Source organism: Pan paniscus, chromosome 13 (assembly GCF_029289425.2).
Source record: "Pan paniscus chromosome 13, NHGRI_mPanPan1-v2.0_pri, whole genome shotgun sequence".
NCBI classification, from domain to species: Eukaryota; Metazoa; Chordata; class Mammalia; order Primates; family Hominidae; genus Pan; species Pan paniscus.
In genome coordinates, this window is record NC_073262.2 from 121,094,418 (window position 1) to 121,112,227 (window position 17,810).

At 40.0% G+C, this 17,810-nt stretch overlaps 1 protein-coding gene across 12 annotated transcripts in view; it reads right to left on the bottom strand.

Moving 5' to 3' along the window:
* The window catches only part of USP37 (ubiquitin specific peptidase 37), a 119,186-nt gene that overhangs the window by 13,523 nt on the left and 87,853 nt on the right, over positions 1-17,810 (bottom strand). For 9 of the 12 annotated variants that reach the window (XM_055109112.2, XM_055109111.2, XM_055109113.2 and 6 more), the window contains 4 exons: positions 15,854-15,919; positions 13,048-13,189; positions 10,832-11,087; positions 2,224-2,390 (listed from right to left, as the gene is read on the bottom strand). In XM_055109112.2, coding sequence (XP_054965087.1) covers positions 2,224-2,390; positions 10,832-11,087; positions 13,048-13,189; positions 15,854-15,919 — 631 coding nt within the window. The remainder of the gene's footprint in view (positions 1-2,223; positions 2,391-10,831; positions 11,088-13,047; positions 13,190-15,853; positions 15,920-17,810) is intronic. The other 3 variants (XM_055109114.2, XM_008971944.4, XM_055109115.2) reach the window with 1 other exon arrangement.

Consider the following 17,810-nt stretch of genomic DNA (forward strand, 5'->3'; position numbering starts at 1 on the left):
TGATCCGCCCACCTCGGCTTCCCAAAGTGCTGGGATTACAAGTGTGAGCCACTGCGCCCGGCCCACTCCAGTATTTTTTAAGATTTTTTTTTTTTTTTGAGAGAGAATCTTGCTCTGTTGGCAGGCTGGAGGGCAGTGGCACGATCTCGGCTCACTGCATCCTCTACCTCCCAGGTTCAAGCAATTCTCCTGTCTCAGCCTCCCGGGTGGCTGGGACTACAGGTGCGTGCCACCACACCCAGTTAATTTTTTTTGTATTTTTAGTAGAGATGGGGTTTCACCATGTTGGCCAGGATGGTCTCGATCTCTTGATCTTGCAATCTGCCTGCCTCAGCCTCCCAAAGTGCTGGAATTACAGGCATGAGCCACCATACCCAGCCCACTCCAGTATTTTTAAAGCTCCCCAGTAAATTTGAATGTGCAGTTAAGATTAAGAACCACTGATCTAGAGAAATTAGATTTCTTTTTTTTTTTTTTGAGACAGAGTCTTGCTCTATAGCCAAGGCAGAAGTACAGCAGTAGCGTGATCTTGGCCCACTGCAACCTCCACCTCCTGGGTTCAAGCGATTCTTGTGCCTCAGCCTCCTTACTAGCTGAGAATACAGGCGCACGCCACCACAGCAGGTTAATTTTTGTATTTTTAGCAGAGACAGAGTGTCACCATTTTGGCCAGGCTGGTCTAGAACTCCTAGCCTTAAGGGATCCACCCACCTTGGCCTCCCAAAGTGCTGGGATTACAGGCGTGAGCCACAGTGCCCAGCTTAGATTTCTTAATCTGATTATCTGATGAACCCAAAGCAGGCCTCAAACAAGTACTAAACCTACCCATTCATTCTAGGGAGTCTTGGTAAATTTTTACTAACATGACTTGGATTGCACAGGATTAGATAACTATGAAAAATCAGACCTGTAAGTCAGATCCTGTTGCCTATAAATCTGATATTTCAGGTGACTGTAATACTGGAAAACAAATGGCATAAACTGAACATTGAAGAATAGGTTACTACATAGAGAGCAAGGGCTGGGGGCAAATAGCTCATGCCTATAATCCCAGCACTTTGGGAGGTTGTGGTGGGAGGACTGCTTAAGCCCAGGAGTTTGAGACCAGCCTGGGCAACAGTGAGACACTGTCTTTACTAAAAATAAAAAAATAAGCCGGGCATGGTGGATGCTCCTGTGGTCCCATGTACTTGAGAGGTCTAGGCAGGAGAATTGCTTGAGCTCAGAGTTTGAGGCTGCAGTGAGGAATGATCAAGCCACTACGTTCCAGCCTGGGCAACTGAGCAAGACCCTATCTCAATAAATAAACAGGAAGGCAGATAAATGTTCTAATACTAAAATCTGAAAATTAGATTTTAGAAAATATTTGTGATAATTCTATGTTCAAATAATTCATAAAAAATTTATATTCTTAGAAAATAACCAAAACAAATACATTGCCTTCAAATACAATTATAAAATCATGGTGTTATACTGGTTGTTTCTACAGCTTGCAAAATAATGCTGGACTGGGAAGCCAGGCATGGTGGCTCACATCTGTAGTCCTAGCACTTTAGGAGGCCAAAAGGGGAGGACTGCTTCAGTCCAGGAGTTCAAAACCAGCCTGGGCAACATAACAAGGCTCTGTCTCTAAAAAATTAAAATAGAAAATAAAAAGAAAAGAAAAAAATAAATTTGGACTAGGAATAATCTATAATATCCCATCCTGTTTTAGCAAGCAATGAATTATAGTTATGAAAGGTAACCAACAATACATTTTATTGCATTTGGATTTTCAAAAAAAGAAACACTACCCACGTACCTGTTTCAAACCCAGGCTGGAGTGCAGTGGCGTGATCTCAGCTCACTGCAACCTCTGCCTCCTGGGTTCAAGCGATTCTCCTGCCTCAGCCTTCTGAGTAGCTGGGACTACAGGTGTGTGCCACCATGCCTGGCTAAGTTTTATATTTTTAGTAGATGGGGTTTTGTCATGTTGGCTAGGCTGGTCTCAAACTCCTGGCCTCAAGTGATCCGTCCGCCTCAGCCTCCCAAAGTACTGAGATTACAGGCATGAACCACCAAACCCTGCCTCAAACAAGTCTTTTTTTTCCCCAATGACTTACTCTATGTAAATCATCTGAAACAATGTCTGACACATAGTAAGTGCTCAACACATTAGTTATTATTATTATATTTCTCAGGAAAGGTAAGTACAGAGAAAGTAGCAATATAAATATCTCTTACTTGCTCTTGAAGGCTCTGAGCCAGTGCCTGCTGAAGCTCTTGCTCTTCCCTTTCACGCTCCATATCATACTGCTGGAGCCAATCAACTTCTCCCTGAGATCCTTCTGGAGTTTTGTTTTCTTTATTCTCATCACAGTCTTTAGTTATCTCAGTAAAACTGGCAGGATCTGAGGAAGCAGAACATAACATTAATTTGGAAAATCCTAATAAATGGAAATTTCTGAACTAGAGTGACACCTACTGTTCATAAAGCAATTTACCCTAATTTCATCTATAATTTGCTTAGGACATACAATTTCACCTTACTAGATCTACGTCAGGGTTGATCAACCTAGAGCTATTGACATTTTGGGTGGGACAAGCTTTTGTTGGGGCGAGAGGAGAAGAGTATGTCCTGTGCATTGTAGAACGTTTAGCAGTGTTTCTGGCCTCTACCTACTAGATATCAGTAGCATCCACCCTCTACAGTTGTGATAACCAAAAATGACAGACACTACTATATGTCCTCTGGAAGGCAAAATTGTTCTTGTTTGAGAACAAATGATCTACAGTGATGGTTCTAAAAGTTAATTAATCATCAGAAACACACTATGTAAAGATGGGGAAGAAAAAACAGCCATAGGTCATAGTGTCACTTGACCAAGTACTGGAAATAAAATATTTTTAGAGCAAATGAAGTAAGAATTAGGCCAAAATGATCAAGCTACTATTGAGATTTTCCCCATTCTTTTTTTTATTTTTTGGGGACAGTGTCTTGCTCTCTCACCCAGGCTGGAGTCCAGTGGCACTATCTCGGCTCACTGCATTCTCTGCCTCCCGGGTTCAAGCAATTCTCATGCCTCAGCCACCAAGCAGCTGGGATTACAGGTGCACGCCATCACACCTAACGGAATTTTTGTTTTAGTAGAGATGAGGTTTCATCACATTGGCCAGGCTGCTCTCAAACTCCTGACCTCAGGTGATCTGCCTGCCTTGGGCTCCCAAAATGCTGAGATTACAGGTGTGAGCCACTGTGCCTCGCCGATTTTCCCCATTTATTACACTGTATGTTGAACATGTGTTTAAACATTAATAATCAAACAAGCATTGTATATATCTAAATCAAAAGAGTGTATGGCAATATACAGTCTGTGTTTAAAACATTCAGGAAGGTAAGAAATCCCCTCCCCCCTCCTCCCTTCCCCCTCCCCCTGCCCAGGCTGGAGTGCAGTGGCTCACTGCAACCTCCACCTCTTTCAAGCAATTCTCCCGCCACAGACTCCTGAGTAGCTGGGACTACAGGCGCCCGCCACCATGCCCGGCTAATCTCTATCTATCTATCTATCTATATATTTTTTTTTTGAGATGGAGTTTCGCTCTGTTGCTCAGGCTGGAGTGCAGTGGCGCGATCTCGGCTCACTGCAACCTTTGCCTCTAGGGTTCCAGCGATTCTCCTGCTTCAGCCTTCCGCGTAGCTGGGATTACAGGTGCACGCCACCACGCCCGGCTAATTTTTGTATTTTTAGTAGAGACGGGGTTTCACCATCTTGGTCAGTCTGGTCTCGAACTCCTGACCTCGTGATCCGCCCACCTCAGCCTCCCAAAGTGCTGGGATTACAGGCGTGAGCCACCGTGCCTGGCCTAATTTTTGTATTTTTTAGTAGAGATAGAGTTTCACCATGTTGGCCAGACTGGTCTTGAACTCCTGATCTCAGGTGATCCACCTGCCTTGGCATCCCAAAGTGCTGGGATTATAGGCGTGAGCCACCCCTCCCGGCCTGTTCCTTCTCAATTTCTAGACTACGGCTAGCTAAAATAAACAGAATAGTTATGATTTTTTTCTGGTTATCTGAATTGTTAGAGCAATAACATTTCATGTTTTTTTTGTTTTTTTGTTTTTTAAGACTGAGTCTTGCTCTGTCGCCCAGGGTGGAGTGCAGTGGCACAATATCCGCTCACTGCAACCTCCACCTTCTAGGTTCAAGCGATTCTCCTGCCTCAGCCTTCCGAGTAGCTGGGATTACAGGTGTGCACCACCACACCTGGCTAATTTTTTATATTTTTGGTAGAGATGGGGTTTCACCATGCTGGCCAAGCTGGTCTCGAACTCCTGACCTCAAGTGATCCGCCCATCTCGGCCTCCCAAAGTGCTGGGATTAACAGGCATGAGCCACCATACCCGGCCATTTCATAATTTTTGTATTATTATTATTTTTTGAGATGGAGTTTCGCTCTTGTTGCCCAGACTGGAGTGCAAGGGCATGATTGTGGCTCATTGCAACCTCCGCCTCCCGGGTTCAAGCAATTCTCCTGCCTCAGCCTCCCAAGTAGCTGGGATTCTCCTGCCTCAGCCTCCCAAGTAGCATGCACCACCATGCCCAGCTAATTTTGTATTTTTAGTAGAGGCGGGGTTTCACCATGTTGGTCAGGCTGGTCTCGAACTCCTGACGTCAGGTGATCCATCAGCCTTTGCTTCTCAAAGTGCTGGGATTACAGGATTGAGCCACCATGCCCGGCCCACAATAATTTTCAATACAAATACAAGCGTTAACTATATCAAACATTACTAAAGTAAACCTCCTCATCAAGAAGTATTTAACTGGCTAATGAGAATTACCTTTATATACTCATGCTATACATACTGTTATTGAGTTTGTATACGCTCTTTACCTGCCCTAATACTGTATTTTATCTTATTTTATTTTTTGAGACCGACTCTCACTCTGTTGGCCAGGCTGGAGTACAGTGGCACAATCTCGGCTCACTGCAACCTCCAACTCCCAGGTTCAAGAGATTCTTATGCCTCAGCCTCCCAAGTAGCTGGGATTACAGGCGTGTGCCACCACACCCAGCTCATTTTTTATTTTTAGTAGAGACAGGGTTTCACCATGTTGGCCAGGCTGGTCTTGAACTCCTGACCTCAGGTGATCCACCTGCCTTGGCCTCCCAAAGTGCTGGGATTATAGGTGTGAGCCACACTGCACCTGGCTCCTAATACTGTATTTCTCTGTGGCACAGGTAACCCTGAAGCTTACAGCATCCTGGCTTTAGATTCTAAGTCAGCAACTAGTTAGCATTTTGAGTTGTACTGAATTGCTGAGTGAATATTTATTAAAAGAGGAAAAGAGACTCAGAATTTATTTGGTGGAAAAATCCCAATTGTTCAGAAAAATTATATTACAGATAATCCCAATTAAACACACAAAAAACAATTATCCTAGAGATGTCAATAATTTCTTCCTTTCTTCTATTATTGGAGAAACAACCCTTCCCATGGCCTAGAAGGGGCAGCTTGGAAGTCTACATGACCCTGCCTGTCCCTCCTACCTACGCCTGCTGAACTGGGAATGGATTATTTGACTCAACCAATCAGATTATCTGTTTTGGAAATTTGGAACTGAGATATACAAAGTTAGCTGATGATGAGCATTTCAAGTGGAAGGGAGACTTGGGGGTTGACATTGCTATTTTAGAGTATAAAATGAGTATTATTATTTTTATTATCAAAACATACTCAAAAACGTGACAGAATAATTTTTCTTAACCAATAATTTTGAACACTCAATGATTCAATGTACCTCAGACAATCCTGGATTATACTAGTAACTAATCCATGTGTTAGAAAGGAGATCAAGGAAATTTGCTTGAAGATGCTAAAGTCAATACACATTTGTCTTCAGGATAAGATTATCAGACAGATACAGAACGTATTTAAAAATCTATGGGGACAAACATGGCCATGAAATAATAATGCACTTTTAAGGACTGTACAATGGATCAAAGGGGATTCATGTGTTTAACTCAACATTCTTTTTTTTTTTTTTTTGAGACAGAGTCTCGCTCTGTCACCCAGGCTGGAGTGCAGTGGCACCATCTCGGCTCACTGCAAGCTCTGCCTCCCGGGTTCTTGCCATTCTCCTGCCTCAGCCTCCCAAGTAGCTGGGACTACAGGCGACCGCCACCATGCCTGGCTAATTTTTTGTATTTTTAGTAGAGATGGGGTTTCACCATGTTAGCCAGGATGGTCTCGATCTCCTGACCTCGTGATCCGCCCACCTCAGCCTCCCAAAGTGCTGGGATTACAGGTGTGAGCCACTGCGTGTGGCCTTAACTCAACATTCTTCCACTGAATATACTGTTTGCTTCTTCCCCACGCCCTAATTGAAACCCGCTCTCTTCCTGATATTCTATATTTCAGTGAATAAGATAATTTTCCACAGTTTCTTTTAAAAGACAGATATCTGAGGATCATATGTGACTTCTCCCTCTCATTCACTCCTCACATAAGATAAATTATTATTTCCTAAGCATCTCTTGAATCCATCAACTTTTTTTTTCAAGCCAAAACCTTGGCTTAGGACACCACTAACTTCTTGTTTGGACTACTGCAATAATTTCCTAAGAGGTCTCAAGTATTACTGTTTTTTTCTAACTTCTGTAGCCAGAATGATCTTTTCTTCAAACATAAATCCTTATCAAATAATTGTTTGCTTAAAATATCCAATAACTTCCTAATGCCTTTGAAACAAAAGTCCAAATTCCTAAACATGGCTTCAGGCCATGCAAAAACCAGAGACTACTTAGCTCTCTAGTCTCATCTTTTGCATTTCCCCTTCAACAATATGCTCCAGTCATGCAGATCATTCTGAACTTTCTTTTAGGTCCACTAACTTGCTGTGGGCTTTCTCATTTCTGAGTCTTTGTACACACTATTCCTTCTGGCTAGTGTCTAGAGACTGTAAAACCTTACTTTGCCTTCCTGCCCCTCCTCAGCTGATTCACAAAACAGCCCAACTGTTAAGTCACAGATATTTATTGAGAATCTATGTGCCAAGCACTGTTGTAGAAGTTGGGGATATAGTGATAATTAAAGCAAGATGGTGCCTGCCCTCAAGGACCTTAAGTGCAAAAGCTCTGAGATGAGAATGGCCTTGGCATATTTGAGGGAGGGAGAGAGGGAGGGAGAAAAAGAGAGAAATAAGTACAGATTTCAGGAAGACATCATGGAGACTGAGAAAACAAATAAGAAAGTATTACAAAACTGACTAGTAGCATTTACTGCCCATTTAAGAGTGTAGTCCTGAGTTTGAGGAAAGTCCACGGAACACAGTTTTGTGATTTTCTTTAGCAATCTTCACCAGCTTGGGTGCAGGTATGGAAAAAGTAGCTAGTTGAGTTGGGAGTTGGGGTTTTGTCAGGCTACTGCGACAGAAGAAAAGAGGAAGGAGATAATTGGCATTTCCAGGAAGTTCACAGATTATATTTGATGATCTAAGTTCACACTTTGAGAAGCACTGGTCTAGGGTAATGACTTCTGTAAGTGGGCAACCAAAATAGGGTAGAAGAAAAGACTTTTGGAATTAAGATCAGAAACTGAGAAAACAGGCTGCTGAAAGAAAGTGATCATGACACTTCTTTGGACTGTCTTTTCTACTTAAGCTCTCTAAGTGATCTCAAGTGTTACTATAGCCTCACAAACTGATGAAATATCAAATTCATATCTCTAGTCTGAATTTCTTCCCTGAGCTTTAAACTTGTATATTGAAATGCCTAGGTGAAATCTCCATTTGCCTGTTTAATTTTTATTCCTCCCTTGTCCCACCAACTGTGCCTTCCTCATATCAGCAAATGGTACCATTATCTATCCAATTGCTCAGGCCAAAAAACATGTCTCCCTTGATTTTTTTTTTTTCCCTTGGCACCTTTGTGGTGTTGGTTAGAAAGATCAGCTGGGGCTGGGCGTGGTGGCTCATGCCTGTAATCCTAGCACTTTGGGAGGCTGAGGCAGGTGGATCACCTGAGGTCAGGAGTTCGAGACCAGCCTGGCCAACATGGTGAATCCCCATCTCTATTAAAAACACACAAGAAAATTAGCTGGGTGTGGTGGCGGGCGCCTGTAATCCCAGCTACTCGGGAGGCTGAGGCAGGAGAATCACTTGAACCTGGGAGGCAGAGGTTGCAGTGAGCTGAGATCATGCCACTGCACTCCAGCCTGGGTGACAGAGAGAGACCTGGTCCGCCCCAGGGAAAAAAAAAAAAAAAAAAAGAAAGATTAGCTGGGATGGCTAGATATCCTCTTTCTTTTGGTGATCTCAAGAGTCTTTCCTTCGCAATGTGATCTCTCCAGCAGGGCAGCCAAACTTCTTACGTAGCAGCTTAGGGTTCCCAAAAGCACAAAAGGGGAAGTTGCCAGGCCATCTTAATGTTTAATCACGAACTTGGCACACAATCAGTTCAATCACATTTTATTGCACTCACATAGCCTTCCCAAATTCACTGTGAAGAGGTCTACACAAGAGTATGCATACTGGTAGCCACGGTTCACTAGATGCTGTCTTTGGAGACTGAGTGTGTATATACACACACTCACACTTTTCTTTTCTATGGAGCCATGTGAATACACTGTAATTGCAGATATTATAATACTTTACCCCAAAGCACGTCAGCCTGAATCTCTCTCTTTTTTTTTTTTGAGACAGAGTTTTGCTCTTGTTGCCCAGGATGAAGTACAATGGTGCAATATCGGCTCACTGCAACCTCCTCCACCTCCTGGGTTCAGGCAATTCTTCTGCCTCAGCCTCCCAAGTAGCTGGGATTACAGGCATGCAACATCACACCCGGCTAATTTTGTATTTTTGGTAGAGATGGGGTTTCACCATGTTGGTCAAGTTGGTCTTGACCTCCTGATCTCAGGTGATTCACCCACCTCAGCCTCCCAAAGTGCTGGGATTACAGGCATGAGCCACTGTACCCAGCCCAGCCTGAATCTCTTAATTAAAAGCACATTTTCCTACATAACAATTATCACACATCTAAGAATATTAACAGTAATTCTATTTATAATTCCAATATATAGCCCACATTCTCATTTCTCCAGTTGTTTCCAAAATATTTTTTGTAGAATTTTTTCTAACCTAGACTCCTAAGGTTACTCACTACATTTGGTTGTCAGGTCTCTTTAGTCTTTAGTCAGGGCCAGTTTTTCTTCTAAAGCCTCCCATTATGGATTTTTCTAGTGTTCTTTTAAGTACAGGCTGTTTTTTCCCCATACCCCAGAGCCTGGAGACAGGGTGGGTTTCCTCTTTACTACCCACTGCCATTTCCAACTACTTTGTCTCCTTTCAGGCTATAAAAACTGTAGCTCCCTTGAAGTGCATGATATAGGACATTGCCACATATTACCTCTTCCTGTAGCTGTCCCTTTGTTAATTTTAGGAAGTTATAGGACTGGGCAAAGAACTGAAAAGGAGAGCAGAAAGCAGGAAATAAATCAGGAAGGGACAAAAGCACTAATATTAACCAGGGATACCTAAGGGCAGTGATTATAAATGTAGTAAGGGGACTGCATAATGATACTTGTATCAAGAAGGAAAAAAGTAATGCCTGTGTATAAAAACCATCACGTTTTTGCTCCCAGTTAAATGGGGATATACTAATTCTTATTTTACTTGCATGCAAAATAATTCATAATTGAAGAGGTTCCAACTATGAGAATGTAGAAAATAATTTCCTGATATTCTAGTATTCTCTTCATTTCCAAAATCCTATGGTTGGTGTACCTGAAACACATTAGCAATATATAGTTGTCTAGATCTTGGGGCTATCAAGAGAGAAAAATTTGAACTGGTCACAGGAAAAGATAGTAAAAGTTATCTACCTAAAAATTTCAAAATACCCACAGTACAAGGCAGGATAGCTCAGCTCTGTTGTTCCCACTGATAGCTTTAGATAACAAAAAATGAGTAAAAATTACCAAAAAAATAGTATAGCATTTTATGTACAGTCATGTGTTGCTTAATGATGAAGATACATTCTAAGAAATTGCATGGTTAAGTGATTTCGTCTTTGTGCGAACATCTTCGAGTATATTTAACACAAACCTAGATGGTATAGCTGACTATACATCTAGGCTACATGGCATAGCTTATTGCTCCTGGGCTATAAACCTGTACAGCATGTTACTGTACTGAGTACTGTAGGCAACTGTAACACAATGGTAAGTAGTTGTGTATCTAAATACATCTAAACATAGAAAAAGCAATGCATTGTGCAGGGAATGGAGAACTTGAATTATTTATACCCTAACACCTGGTGTAAATTCAGATATAGGAAAATGAAAGAATTATATGAATTTCTGAAATAGCAGTGGTGAGAAAAGCACCTCAGAACTGACACAAACATATATTAAATGCACATAAGAAGGCTAGTTTTACTAGTGATGTATACCTAAAGGGATATGGCATACTTTACCACTAGTATCTGTGTACTAGTCACAATATTTGCTTCTCATTTTTCAAAGCTTTTTATAATACAGAATGAAAATGCCATCAACCCTGTTATATACAGATCCACTTCACCTCCCTTTATCTGTTTTTATCTGAGAAGGAGTCTCACTCTGTCGCCCAGGCTGGAGTGCAGTGGTGCAATCTTGGCTCACTGCAACCTCCGCCTCCTGGTTCAAGCGAATTCTCCTGCCTCAGCCTCCCAAGTAGCTGGGATTAGGGTCACACGCCACCATGCTCAGCTAATTTTTCTATTTATCTCCCGTTATTTGGAGGTCATTTGTCACTACAAAACTTTGAAAGAGTTATGTTTTGTTTCACAGAGGTTTAATCTTCATTAAACCTACCCAGCTCTGTGATTGTTCTGGGCTTCTCAGTTTCCATAGTGTCTGGATTTTCTGGCATTTCTTGAATATCATCTTCTGCAAATCCGGTATCTGGGCTGCTAGTTGGCTTATCATCATCTTCATGACTCAGAGATGGTGAAGCATCTCTCTTACTTATCTCCAAGACAGCTGCTAGAAGCTCTTCTTCGCTCATTCTGTCAAATCCTGAGTTTTCCAATTCAGACTTGTCAGGCTCTATTGGGCATAATTTTAAATCCTGAAGAAGAGAGTTACTTTTAGAAGAAACCAGAATACCTACAAATATAGCAATCTTAATTAGTATTTAAAGTAGCAACTTTATTTCTAAAAAGTTTCCTTTCTTTGATGCTTTGGGTTATTTAACAATCAATAACCAATATATAAACTAAATGGTGAGTCTAACTTTAAAAATAATAAATACATAAGAATACATTATTTTTTCTTGATTGAAATAAGTATATATTTTGTACAAATTTGGAGAATACATAAAAATAATAAAATAAATTCATTCAAAATAGATTACTCAGAGATAATTACTTTAAGTATTTTCAATTTATGTTCTTCCAGATATATATAGATTATACAGTAAATATTCTATCATTATGCCTATGTTAGCTGATCTTATTAACAATAAATGAGAAAAATAAAAACGACATCAAGATTATGTAAAGAAGGCTGGGCGAGGTGGCTCACGCCTGTAATCCCAGCACTTTGGGAGGCCAAGGTAGGTGGATCACCTGAGGTCAGGAGTTTGATACCAGCCTGGCCAACATGGCGAAAACCCGTCTTTACTAAAAATACAAAAATTAGGCTGGGCGTGGTGGCTCATGCCTGTAATCCCAGCACTTTGGGAGGTCGAGGCCAGCAGATCACTTGAGGCCAGGAGTTCGAGATCAGCCTGGCCAACATGGATAAACTCCATCTCTACTAAAAATACAAAAAAATTAGCCAGGCATGGTGGCACGCACCTGTAGTCCCAGCTACTAGGGAGACAGAGAATCGCCTGAACCTGGGAGGTGGAGGATGCAGCAAGCTAAGATCACACCACTGTACTCACAGCCTGGGTGACAGGGCAAGAGTCTGTCTCAAAAATAAATAAATTAATTAATTAAATAAAAAACCAAAACCCAAAAATTAGGGAAATGTTGTGGTGCACGTCTGTAATCCCAGCTACTCAGGAGGCTGAGGCAGGAGAATCACTTGAACCTGGGGGACAGAGACTGCAGTGAGCCAAGATCGTGCCACTGCACTCCAGCCTGGGCAACAGAGTGAGACTCCGTCTCAAAAAAAAAAAAAAGATTATGTAAATATTCAAAAGTTGTTTTCTGGGAGAATTTTGGACTTTCACACATTTCTCATTCAAGTTGAACAACCACAAACTACCTCTGGCTTTAAAGTAAGATAGGAAACAGAACAAAAATAACTACTAAAATAATTCTATTATTTAAAAGGCAGGCTTAAAATAAAATACAGTAGCATAAGATAATGCAAACACCTAGAAAAGCTTAGATCTTCAAAGTATTAACTATCCATATAATTATCTATATATTAATCCAATTAATAAATCCATAATTTAAACAATTAGATTACTTGGTTGCTCTGTTGATGTAAAATGTTTACTACAGTTCCCTCACATAAACAATTGCTACAGGCTGGGAGTAGTGGCTCATGCCTATAATCCCAGCACTTAGGGAAGCTGAGGTGGTAGGATCACCTGAGCCCAGGAATTTTAGACCTGCCTAGGTCACATAGTGAGACCTTGTCTCTACAAAAAATTTTAAAAACTAGCCAGGCATGGTGATACATGCCTGTAGTCCCAGCTACTTGGGGAGCTGAGGTAGGAGGATTGTTTGAGACCAGGAGAACGATGCTGTGGTGAGCCGTGATTACACCACTGTACTCCAGCCTGGGCAACAGAGCGATACCCTGTCTTAAAAAACTGCTACCAAAATAAAGCAAGTAATTATTTGAGGACGAATATGCAAAAGTAGCTCTGAAGGGCAAAAAAAGAAAGTAATTTGTTTAGAACAACGAATTTCTCGTAAGTCTTGATCCATCTGTAAACAGACTGATTTCTGTAGCCAGAGAAGGCATTTTCTTTAAAACTAATTAGTTTGATGATGGTTATAAAAGACATTTGTTTGGACAGTAAGAGATAAACAAATCTTTGTCAGATGTTTTAAGAAAATATTACTTACTTTTTCCAGGTCTTCCTGCTGCTGTTCGTTGCCTAACATTTCACAAAGTCTCTGGCTGAGGGCCACAGAACGTTTTAGCTCATCCTCACTGTCTGAATCAAGGCATAAAGCCAAGGAGCTCTTGGATTTGAAGGTGAATTTCCTGTAATTTAAGGAAAAAAAAAAAGCCTGATAAACATTTGTCTTTGTTATTCTTTTATTGTAAAAATATCAAAACAAATTGCTTTTCCATTACGGAAAATTACTTAACAGAAAAAAAAGATATATCAAAAGAGGTATATTTCAGCATTACCTTTGCCCCACTCCAAAAGAGCCATGCTTTGAAAACTGGACAACTCTTATGCTACTACGTATCGTCAGTAAACTAATCATGTTGTGCCTTTTTTCTTTTAATGATCAACCCCAATGAAATTTGCTATTGTCTTTATAAATTATGCTATTGAATTCATGCAGGCATAGCAATGAATAAATGTTTTTGACAACAAAGTGCATGAAGACTAATTTGTGATCTTTTAAATTATGATCCATGCACTTTAAAAATAACAGTAACATTCCACTTATCCACTTATCTGTAGGTCAGACTTCTGGCAACCTCTACTTTCCAGAACATAGGGATTCCAAAGTAAGAAAAAAGGCTTCTGAGGAAGGCAGTTCCAAAGCCCATGTACTTAGAGGGACCCTTTCTTTCCCAGGAAATGGTGAATAAAATAGTGTATCAAGTTCATCAAGAAATGAGAGCTAAGAAATGAGAAAGAATAACCACAAGAAAGGCAAACAAGAACTATAAAGTCATTTAATGTAAAAGCAAACTATCTTGTAATAATTAAGAGCCTCTGAGGGCAATATCATATTGAAACACAGTGCAATTGATACTTAAAATGCTGATTCTAAGTCATTAAGATATACTTAAATTATCCTTAGTTATTTTAAGAATGTAAGGAACAGTGTAACATATTTTAGAAACATTTTCATCCAAACTGTTAAAAATCTTTTAAAAGATAAATGGTTAAAAGGTAAGCTTCAGTTATATAAAAATTCACTTATGTGGAATCCTTTAATGATGCCAGATAAGTAAGGTGTTACTGTGTTGTCTTCTAGGTAAGCCGAAAATAAACTAAAGAAAAAAGTGGTAAAGGTCAAAGAACAGGAACTTTCTTTGATGGAGGTTAACACAAATTCATATGCAATACAAAAAATATATATAAAATGAAAACTAGAAAATACAATTAACCTGAATGTAAAAACTGAAAATAAACATATAGACTAATGGCACCAAGAAATAAGAGGCCAGAGTGGAAATCAGGAAGATTACATAGCAATGTAGATCAAAGAAAAGAGGCAAGTGGTCAGTGATAAGCCCAAACATAGTGTGTGGCTCAGAGCAGCCAGGATATCACTGCACTCCAACCTGAACACTTGAAAAGCCTCCCATGTGCTCAAAAGGGTTTTTAGTATAATAGCCAATTAGCCATCTTAATTCCTCAATTCAGATTTCACGCTCACCAAGCAAACCTGAACATATTAATTTGTTTACCCAGATAAATATTTTGCTGAAGGAGGATGACACCTGGCTACCATTGCACCAGGGTAAATTTGTGACAAAGGACATTGTAGAAGAATCAATGGTATTCTGGTTCATAACTCAGCCTCTTTTAAGTTTGATCGGCATGACAGGTCTTCTAGGGCCTAATCATTCTTTATTGATCAACTCCCAAATTTTCATACCAGTAGACCCTGGAGAACAGATGACCATGCCAAGGTACAATGATGCCCAATGAAATCATTTCTTTCTTGAAACTACAGTGACTTGGTACATAGAGTGCATTCCATTAATGATTACTATATTTACAGAAGGCAGCTTGCCTGTAGCAATGAAAAATATTCATCCTGTAAATGCATCACTTGCTCACTTTCTAAGCAGCCAAGTGGTATTGCTCATTTGTATCTTGAGAACGGGCAAGAGTATTCATATCGGTACCATTTCAGATTTCTAGTCATGTTAGTCATCTGGTTTTAATTGCACTGAAAAATAATTAACAGGAGGAAAAGAAAATAGCAGTTCCCAAATGTCATTTTATGGTTATATAAGCCCCCCAAAAGCCCTTAAACAACAAAAATGTCTCTTCTCTAGAAGTACTTTGGGCCATCAAAGTTTTAGAAAAATTAATTAAAAAGTTAAACGACAACTAAATCAATTGAAATGATCTAATCAGGAACTCCTCTAGTAAAATCTTAGAGGAAATATATTTAAAAAGCAAACAAAAAAGGCATGTGCTTCCCTCCTTGGATAAAGTTTGGTCTTAAACAAAAAAATAGGGCATTTGTAGAATGCTTGCTTGTTTTCCTGTCCCCTTTCAAAATAACTCCTATTCGGTGTCAAAGACAAGAAGTTCCAGACTGGCTAACAACAGGTAAAAAATGTTTTGGGATTCCATGCCTATCTTTAAGGAAGAGTGCTTTAGACTAATAGGGGTTATTTTATCCCTTCAATCCCTAGACTCCCTTGTCCTCAGTTAATTTTTAGAGTTTTAGGATGAAAGTATTACATATTAACAATAATAAGTTTTTAAATGTTTTAAGACAGAATATTGAGAGGATGAGCTAACCTTGTGTCACTGATTAAAATTTGTTATATCCTTCAATATATTCTAAACCAAATTCAGGAAAGTTTCAAAAGTATAGGTAATAAAGAGTATTATCATGCAAAAAGAAAAACAATAATGAAAAGGCAGGGAGGCAATCTTGGAGATTAGGGTAAGCCAAATCCTTAAACACAGGTTTTGGGTACATAAGAAATATAACTCACTTTGAAGGTGTAGAAGGGCTGGTGATGCAGGAATTCACCATTTGAGAGGCTTTCAATGGTCTAGAACTATCAGAAAATTAGAAAATATATAATGTATACAAATGAATTATTAAAGATATATATTTAAATTATAAAATGAATTATTCTGTACTATAATTCCTTTTATGTCCTCTTGAAAATCGAACAATTATAATACTTTTTAAATTACTAGCAATAGGCCAGGTGCAGTGGTTCACGCCTGTAATCCCAGCACTTTGGGAAGCTAAGGTGGGCGAATCACCTGAGGTCAGGAGTTCAAGTCCAGCCTGGCCAACATGGTGAAACCCTGTCTCTACTAAAAATACAAAAATTAGCTGGGTTTGGCGGCGGGTGCCTGTAATCCCAGCTACTCGGGAGGCTGAGGCATGAGAATTGCTTGAACCTGGGAGGCGGAGGTTGTAGTGAGTGGTGATCGCACCACTGCACTCCAGCTTGGGCAACGGAGTGAGACTCCATCTCAAAAAAAAAAAAAAATGGCTGGGCATGGTGGCTCATGAGGTCAGGAGATCGAGACCATCCTGGCTAACATAGTGAAAACCCGTTTCTACTAAAAAAATACAAAAAATTAGCCAGGCATGGTGGCAGGCACCTGTAGTCCCAGCTACGTGGGAGGCTGACGCAGGAGAATGGCGTGAAGCCGGGAGGCGCAGCTTGCAGTAAGCGGAGATGCGCCACTGCACTCCAGCCTGGGCGACAGAGCGAGACTCCGTCTCAAAAAACAAACAAACAAAAAAGAATACTAGCAATAGAGGCCAAAAGAGAAAATAAAATACCATCTCTAGGCTCTCCTTGATCCAATAATCTACATAGACAGCACTGGAAATGAAGTCAAGTGTAATACATATGAAAAAAATAACTTGGAGAAAATTACCTTGTCTCAGTTCTTTTAAAGTAATAGCTCTCATTTATGGAGGATTTACTGGATGTCAGACACTGTGCTAAGAACTCTACGTATTATTACCTCATTTAACGTTCACAACCATCCTATTGTTTTTCTTATAGACAAGTCAAGGAATCTGTGCAAGGTCTAAAAGCTATCAAATTGTACAGTCAGATAGCTTGGCTTCAGGCCTGTGATCATACACTGTTAGTGTGACATAGTACTACTGCCAGCAAGAGTAACAGCTCTACCAGCAGAAGGTAGTATGCACCAAGCAAAAACGCGAAAAGAAAAGCTGTGAGAGGAAAAAACCAGAAACACTTAGACTCTCTGGGCACATGCCTTTATTAGTAGACCCTTGAGACACTAGTGTAAACTTCTATGAGACGTGGCTCTTTCAGACACTAACTGTATGACTTTAGGAAAATCATTTAATTTCCTTGGTCCTCTTAAGGGTTTGGACAAAAACCTCTAAAATGTCTTCCATCTTCAAAGTTCTACAATTTTATTATTCTACCAAACTAGTGTTCAAGTATAGAAAAGAATGACATAACATATGGCTTCAAAGTAATGCAAGTATGTAGAAAAAAGGGGAACACTCAAAGAAGTCCGAAGGTTTTCCCAGCATACATGATGAAGCAAAAACCTAAAGTAAAGATTACTTCTTTTTTTCTTGAGAAATTTCAGGAGCCATTTAAGTTCTTTACACTGCTGATAATATATGCATGAAGGCATAACATTGAGTATAGGGTTTCTCACATCTGCATGTCCTGAAGAGTCAACTGAAGCATTTGCTAAAAATATTGATTCCTAAGCACCTATCTCAGACCTACTGAAATAGAACTTCCAGGGAAAAAACACAAAAATCAGTATTTTTAGTGTCTAGGTGACTCTTATTATCACCTAAGTTTGACTCATATTCAAGAAGTATATCAAACTGTCTTCTAGCACTCTAACCAAGAGCACTTCCTAAAAAAGCACCTCACTATGAAAAGCAACTAATAACTTTGGAAAAATTTTAAGCATTTTCTTCAATTA